This window comes from Peromyscus eremicus, chromosome 7, assembly GCF_949786415.1.
Source record: "Peromyscus eremicus chromosome 7, PerEre_H2_v1, whole genome shotgun sequence".
NCBI lineage: Eukaryota > Metazoa > Chordata > Mammalia > Rodentia > Cricetidae > Peromyscus > Peromyscus eremicus.
The window spans coordinates 91,299,782-91,308,204 of record NC_081422.1 but is presented as its reverse complement, the minus strand read 5'-3'; the positions used below and the strand labels follow the sequence as shown (position 1 = coordinate 91,308,204).

Sequence of the window (8,423 nt, the reverse complement as noted above, 5' to 3'; positions counted from 1 at the left end):
TGGATGGGGGCGGGGAAGGTCAGTGAGGATGGGCTGTAGGAATTTTGACAGAAACAGTATGGTTGTGGTGTTTGCTGCTTCGTATCAAGCCTGTGCTCCTGGGGCCCTGAGGCTCTGTAACTGCATAAGAAGCCTGCTCCTCCATGCCATGTCTCAGGCTGAGCAGTAGCTGGTGTACATATGCCCCCCAACTCAGGCATTTTCCTTCAGCAAAGCCTCATTAGACTGTGATTTGACATTATCTAATGGATGAATCTTATGAGAAAAATGTGCATTGGTCAGCAGTGACTTACACTGGCTATGTGTTTCAGGACAAAACAAAGCATTGTGTTAATGACTATGGTCCTTACTCTGTGCTAGATCTTTTAGAGATTTGGGATTTATGTTCAGCATCTTGAAATACAGCTGGTTAAACACCAGCAATTTCCCAGTATCACCCTCTTTCTCATCTGACAAATGGGGGTGATGAAATGAAGATCCTAGAGCCATTGCTGGGGTCCAGGTCAAAAGGCATCCAGAAGGAGAAGGCACACCTCTTGTTGTGAGCTTGTTCTGCAGACCACAGACATGTGTGACTTCAGAGAGCTGCCTTCCATCAGTGGCACTCATCAAGGACATGGCAGGGTTGTCCTGCCTTGTGTCCAGCATGAGTTTACAGCACCCCATGGGAAATCCCCCTGGATGCAACAGCTGGTCTTACCACTCCATTCTCTGTAGAAACACAAGATATTTCTGTGTGTTCTAATAAGTGATGCATTTTCTAGAATGCACTTTGTCTTATTAGATTGAAAGTTGACTGAGGGACATTTGCCATTTCAGAAAGTCACAATATGACAATACTAGTTCTGGATCTGATTGAAAAATAACTTTGCCCTGCATTGGCGGAGCCCTACTCGAGGTGAGTCTGTCTGTGAATATTAGCATCTGACTGCCACACCGGGGCAGCTAGTCCAGTTATACCCAAACGTTCACAAACTGAAGTACATATTACTACAAATGACTCCTTTTTATTTCTCCTGTATGGTAGGTAGGTACAATTATGGTATTACAGATGTACCCTGGCTAGACAATATCATGACCTATGTTTTTGTTGTTGTTAGTTTTGAGAGGTCTTACTGTGTAACACAGTTTGGTCTGGAACTTAGTATATAGTTCAAGTTGACATCAGACTTACACTGTAGCCCAGACTGACCTCAAGTTCGCTATGCAGTCCATGATGTCCTCAAACTGTGGTCCTCTTGCCTCGGTCTCCTGGGTGCTAGGATGTGCACCACCATGCCTGACGAGACTTGGGGTTTTTGACAATGGCGCAAAGCAACATCTATTCAGTAGAAACAACTCTGCAAATTTTGCATTTTGGTTCTTTCTGTGGCTAGGCAGTAAGTGGTGTGATGGGCTCCTGCTATTCTGGAAGCAGCAGGGAGCCGCAGCCCACAGCCAAGCACCCATCACAAGAGTCAACTGTTCTGCAGTGCGCTGGGTGCCATGATGTCCATTACCCTGGGTGTGTTAAATGCATTTTCCACCTGTGGAATTTTCTGTATATGATGGATTTATCAAGACGCAACCCAGTTTTAAGTTGAGGAACATCTGCATGTGGATTTGGGTGTGCTGTAATTTTATTTCAAGGTGATAAAGAGGACCCCACAAAATATATTCCATGGAAAGGCAAGTTTTACACAGAAGCGAGGCTAAAAGTCTGTAAGCTAAGGGGTCTCGGAGAGGCTAGATTCTCTACAGTTCCTGCTTTTTCTTTTCTCCTCCCCTTGCCCCAGACAAGACTTCATGTGTCCCAGGCTGGCCTCAAACTCTCTACGTAGCACAGGATGACATTGAACTTCTGAACTTCCTCCCTCGGCTTCCAAAGCTCTGCTTTCTGTGGTCCTGGGCACCAAATCTGAGCTTCACGCAGGCTAGCAAGCATTTCGTCTGCCGAGAAGTCCCTAGCCCTGCTTCTGCTTCTGATGCTTATCTAGAACCCTGCAGCAAAGTACCCTAATAAATGGCCTGACTGAGACAGAGGTCTGTTTCTCTTTCTCATAAATGAAATCCAAAGAAAAGTGATTGCAGCTGGCACAGCGGTTCTGGCAGTCCCCGGGGCCCAGCCTCCTCCTGTGCCTCTGTTCGCTTATCTTTAATGTCAGGCTTTCATTTTCAAGGCTGGGTCCGAGACTGGAGTTCTGGTCTTCCTAATCACAGGCTATGCAGGAAGCTAGGCATGGCAGGAGGGCAATGGGGTACCTTGCAGCTGTCTGTCCCCTCCTAAGGAGCTTACCCAGAAGCCCCATTCAACAGCTGCTGTTCATCCCTTTGCCCCATCTCCTGTGAGGGAGGCTGGGAAATGCCATCTTTCAGCTGGCATGCATTGTTCTATGGATGAAATCAGGAGTGATTAAGAAAGGACATTGGTGTGGCATTTAGTGATCTCAGTGACTTGCTCCGAGTGTTGATAATGTAGACATACCTCCCTCCCCAGATGTGGAAAGCTGCTGACCTTCCAAAGAACAAAGGCTGTGCCGTTTAAGAGACATAACGTCTAATCGTGGCCTCGCTACCGAACTGTTGGCTAGCTTCAGCCAAACGACACCCTCTAAGCTTCCTTTCCCTCAGCTGTACACAGAGGACAGAAATAGAAACTACCTTCTAGAGTCACCATGAACTTTGAAGAAAAAATGGTTCACGGAGGCCCTGCCAAAGCCTTGAGTAGCCATTCGCCTCCTCCTGCCCGGTTACACACTGAACAATAGCAGTGCTGGTCCCTCCGTGAGGAGGAAGCCTTGCGCTGTCCCACACCCAGCTCCGTGAGCAGAGGAAGCGGGTCTTTAGGAAAACACCCGTTTCACACCTGTCAGCTCTTGGCCCCCGACTCTGCGGGACGGATTCGGAGACAGCTGGGTTTGGTTTTTCTGGGCTCTTCTCCACTATCCTTTCCGGCAGGGCCAGCCAGAGGCCAGACTCCTGAGCGTAGTCTAGTCTCCTGCAGCATCTGCCTCCCCTACACAAGCAAGGCTCTGACTGGTGACCGTGTGGGCTTCTCGTCCCCTTCCCGTCTAGACGCATGCTTTTAAAGGGAGTTCTCTTCCTCAAGCACCGTTTGCCACCAGAGGAACCAAGGCTCCTCGGAAACGGGGCCAGGGACAGGATCTGTACACAAGATAAGCCTGGGATAGCTCACATCCAGAAAGGACATAGAGCCCAACAGGAAGGTCAACCCTTCCGATGGCCAAAGATAAGGTGACTTGTGCATCAAAAACAATAATGAACAGAATATATGGAAACGTATAGTTTTAACATATTTTATTCTTAGCTTGCTTCGTGTGCAGTGTATGTATGAGTCATATATATGTACGCCTGTATGTGCATGTAAGCATACAGATGTATATGGAGGCCGGGATTCAGCATCAGGTGTCTTCATTGCTTTGTACCTTAGTTTCTGAGGTGGAGTCTTTAACTAAACCTGGAGCTCTCTAGTTCAGCCTGATTGGCTGACCATGAGCTTAGAGATCCCCGTCTGCCTCCCCCGAACTGAAATTACAGGTGTACGTGGACAAATACGACTTTTTGTATGGGTACTGAAGATTTGAACGAGGGTCCTCATGCTTGCTTAGTAAGCACCTTACTTACTAAGCTGTCCCTTCAGGCCTCCAGTCTGAACATGTTTTAGATGGCAGTGAACACTTCCTGTGGTTTTCTTGTTTAAGATTGAAAGGTCATTATTCTGAGAAAAGGTAAATGAACTAATCAAGTAGAAATACTTATGCTGTCTTTATTGGGTAGACTACATATCAAAGTAATCAAATAACCGATGCTTACTTTATCTTTATAGAATAAGCATAGCTCTCTGCACTAAGAGGGGCTGATGGGCCCCAGAGACGTGGCACTTGGCGCGGGAACAAGGGGCTGGACACCCTGGTGAAGGGGAGAAGCAGCCCCGGGACCATGCCGGCTGGAGCCTTCATCCATGGCATCGGCCTCACCAAGCCTCCTAAGCCTCCTTGAGAGTCTTCATCTGAGTCAGAGGCGTTTCCCCAGCCTTGGATGTCTGATAGAGATGCACTGGAGGATCCCTGGTAGAGGATACCCCGGTGGTCCTGGGGCATTTCCTGCTGGCTGACGGGCAAGAAGCCAGGCTGTCCAGGCTGGTGGGAGTCCTGGAGATCCTCGGGCACCAAGATGATGGTGTGTCCAGGGAGCGCCACTCTCCTGACCGAATCTGGCTCGGGCTCCAGCAGCAGGTCGACTCCTTCCAGATGGAGTTTCAGGGCAAGGCCAGCAGGCAGGAACAAGGTGCTGGTGAGCTGCTCGCTGGCCGGCCTGGTGGGCGCTTCCAGGTCTGGCTGTGCCTGCGACCCCGGGCAGGTGCACTCATGGAGGCGTCGCCGCTTGGCAGGCTTGGGTCCTTCTGGCTGCGGTGCCCAGCAGGGCAGCAGGTTGTCGATGGGGCTGCGGGGCCGCACTCCTGGCATCGTGGTGGCAATGGGGGCTTGGCACTTGAGGAGAGGTGCACAACAAGGTCCGATGCAGCTGATGGACTTGTGTGCTCGAGGTCTTCCTTTGGGGACAGCTGTCGTCTGGCTTCTTCTGCAAGAGACTCAGTGGACCCTCTGGGAGAGAGGAGATGTGATCAGGAAAGGATCTCAGTTCCCTATATAAGCCTTGCTTCCAAGGAAGGCCGGCTCAGGCAGGGCAGAAACCAGGCAGGGTGTGACCTTTGACCTTCAAGAACCCACCTGTGTGCAAGTGTGCATGTGTGTTATATTCTGTTTTTGACACCTGAAACCAGTTTTACTATTTATGACTCTCTCTCTCTCTCTCTCTCTCTGTGTGTCTGTGTTCCCTCCTCCTCCTGTCTCTACCATCCCCTATTGGAGGAGCTCATCCCCATACATGCCAGACAAACACTAGAGCTAAGCGCCAAGGCCAGTCCTTATTGGGCCTGTTGGTTTGATTATTTGCTTACTTACTTACTTACTTATCTACTTATTTCTTTGTTTATATCTAACAGGAGTCAGGTAATCCATCTGGCCTACTGGAGATGTAGGCCTAAGATCCTGATGGGTGAGGTTACCATGTTTTTTCATTTGCATTTTCATTGAATGTTTCTTTTTATTTTTCTTGTTTCTTTTTCTTTTTCTTTTTTATTTATTTATTTTTTGGTTTTTTGAGACAGGGCTTCTCTTGTGTAACTTGATGCCTGTCCTGGATCTCACTCTGTAGACCAGGCTGGCCTGGAACTCACAGAGATCCACCTGGCTCTGCCTCCCAAGTGCTGACATTAAAGGCATGCACCACCACTGCCCAGCCATTGAATGTTTCTTACCTTTTAAATAGTATATCAACGAATCTACTACATGGCACTATGGATATCCATTGGAAAACTCTTTTAAATGAGAGGAAGACAGTCATGTGATGATTCTGTCTGCCCTGCTGAGAGATCTTCTTGGAAAAGTTCTCCCAAAAGTCTTCCCTCCATCTGTTTCTCTCCTCCTCCTCCTAACAACTATACAAAATACTGGGTTTCCTTAGGACACTCTCATACATGTGCAAAATAGACCTTGACTTCATTCATGCCCCACAACCCACTCCTCTTGCTGGCTCTGTTCCTTTTCCTATTTATTCCTCAAAGTACTCTAAGGACTTTAGAAATACTTTCAGCATTTCTTTTCAGCAAGAGTTTCATGTACCCAACCCAACTGGCCCAAAACACACTATGCAGTGAGGATAACCTTGGACTTCTGATTGACTGTCTCTACCTCCCAAAGGCTGGGGTGCATGTACCAACACCTTCCTTCTCCTGCTGTGTTGGGGATCTTTCCACCTCTAAAGAACCAGATTCAGACTGGGTCCTCCCACGTCAAATGATTCAGTCAAGAAAAATCCCTCACAGTTATGCTGGACCTCTGGGGGTTGAGTTAATTCCAGACAAGTCAAGATGACAACCAAGACTAGACACCACACACTCCCTGTTTAAGAAGTTCTTATCCTCTGGGTTTTTTTTTTCATTCTTTTATGTTAAACCTTTATTTATATTTCATTTGCTTATGTGCAAGTTTGTAGCTGATAATTGGTTGAATCAGAACTCTCTGGCTTCCCGCTTTTTGCAAGCCCTGTTGGCATCATGGATCTAAGCCACAGTCGTTCATGTTCTGAAGCAATAAGGTGAAAGGTGAGGATATCCAATGATGGGTAAATGAAAGCTGGGAGCTTTGATCAGTGCTAACAGTGACAAAAGTACACTGTCCTGGTGTCACATGCTTCTAGGTGAGTGGGCACCAAAAATACACAGTGCCCAGGGAAAAACATTCCTCCCGAAAGTATTTTAACCTGATGGAGACCAGGCCTTCCAGTCATACCTCCACAGGGATGAAAGAGCATACTAAGAAACAGTGTGGGAACACAACCTTCAGGTCCTGGGGGCTGGAGCATCTGCGGGTGAAGTGGGCCTGTTGCTTCAGTTTGTAGATGGGGTGGTGTGAGAAGTGCAGGAGGATGCTGATGGAGATTAAGAAATTTGTGGGAGGCACTGAGGACATCTAAGTCATATGCCAGAGAAGGAGAATAACTAGATTCTGATTTGAAAAAACCAACAGCAGAAAGACAGACAAGACAAAGGGGGAAACATGAATGTGGAATGGACAGGAGATGACTTTAATAGATCGCCATAATGTGAAGTACAATAATGATATTTTCTCATTTTTTCCTTTATTTTTAAATATAGATTTATCCAAGTTCTATTATTTTATTGAGACCTTCACATGAATGATGCATCTACACCACCCTGAACCCCCAAAATCCTTTGTGTGCTCCCCCTTCAAATTCCAAATCCCTGCTATCTTCTTTATTACTGTTACATGAATATACAGCCTACTGCATGTATTTAGGGTTGTTCATATGCACATGTGTCCATGACTGACCACTTGGCACTGGACAACACCTATGTGGGCGCTAGCCCTGGAGGAAACCGTTCTTCCCTCTCTCGGCAGCACTGACCACCTGTAGCTCGTTATCTAGAGGTAGGACCATGGGAAATTTCCCCTGTCCACACTGGCATGTCAACTGGTGGTGTTATCAGGCCAATCTCACTCATTTCTTTTTGAAGTCTTTGTTGGAAGTGAAATGATGTGATGTCTGGGTTCACTTTAAAATGCTCCAGAGAAACAAAGAGCGAGAGAATAGAAGAAAGATAAAAGAACATCCAGAAGTCGGGTACAACCTCCCGCTGGGGAGGTGGGAAGCGGCCCGCACACATGTGCTCAGATCCTCCAAGGCCTCCCTGGGCCTAATGATCAAGGGTCATGACTGAGGGATACGATGAGCCCTCCCACCTCATGGAGTTTACAAAGAACAGAAGGTGGTTCTGGGAAATAAAGGGAAAACAGTGGGAAAAGAAGGCTAATGGGCTTACCCAAAACGGGATTGCTGAAAAGCCCCCCAACTGAGCACACCGATCTCTCACCCCTACTTTCTGAAGTTATTCATCGGGAAGCCGAACCTCTAGAGGCTGCTACCCCTCTGTCATTTTTCTGTTCCAGTGAGCTCTCCTTTCCCGTGTGCTAGCAGGAGTCCCAGAAACCCCGTGCCCTTGGCTGACTCAATCAACCTGTACTCTCTGAGCCTATCCCTGTGATTCAGGGATTGAATACCGTGAGGGGGTAGCTTGGCCAGTCGTCCATCCCAGGAGCTACCAGCATCCCCTGAACCAAAGCAGGCTGTGAGTGGGGCAGTAACACCTCCTTCTATTGCTACCAAACAGGGCAGTGGCGGGTGGAAAGGACTTGATCCTTGACAAAGAAGACATGAGAGGCCGCTCTATCACTTCACCACCTGTCTCCACTGCCTTGGCTGTAAACGAAGCTGCTGCTGCCTACCTGAGGTCTCCATGGGATCTATCAAGCTCCTGTCAGTCAAGCCTATGATGACAGGAGCTGTCTTCCTCCACTCTCTCTGGTGAGCTTATGTCCATTCCCTTTTGTGGACAGAGACCTTAGACTTCAGAGTCTCCTGAAGCGTGCACATGCGTGCATTGGAACAGCCATGGTATGTTACCATATTCTCCGCCACTGGTGTCAGGGAGCCCGAGGATTGGCAGTAATAATTATAACAATAAAATTAGGAGGCCCATGTATTCTTGCTACATGGAAATTGAGTAGGCCACCATAAGGTGTTTGCAGAATTCATCCAGTGAACCTGGCCGATTGGCTGTGCTTCAATCCAAGTATGGTTGGTCAAAACTCTCTTTAAAAAATTTTTTTAAATGTATTTCTATTAAGATGTGACTGGGGCTAGTCAAGTAATGTGGCATCTGGCTTCATTTGTCCCCAACGTTGGATATCGCAGGGTAAGGGACTTTTAGCATTTCGCCTTTCTTTGGATCTAAATGGTATGCAAGAAGCTACTAGCTTAACATTTGACAGCTAGAAATA

At 47.6% G+C, this 8,423-nt stretch overlaps 1 protein-coding gene across 1 annotated transcript; it reads right to left on the bottom strand.

Moving 5' to 3' along the window:
• Window positions 1–3,809: 3,809 nt before the first annotated feature.
• LOC131915672 (proline-rich protein 23A3-like) lies at window positions 3,810–4,466 on the bottom strand. Its single transcript, XM_059269075.1, has one exon. It carries the CDS (start codon window positions 4,464–4,466, stop codon window positions 3,810–3,812), a length of 657 nt encoding a protein of 218 aa, XP_059125058.1.
• Window positions 4,467–8,423: the final 3,957 nt, after the last annotated feature.

Excerpts from the sequence above, each read along its gene's own strand:
- LOC131915672 (XM_059269075.1), bottom strand. The coding sequence starts at position 4,466 with ATGCCAGGAGTGCGGCCCCGCAGCCCCATCGACAACCTGCTGCCCTGC.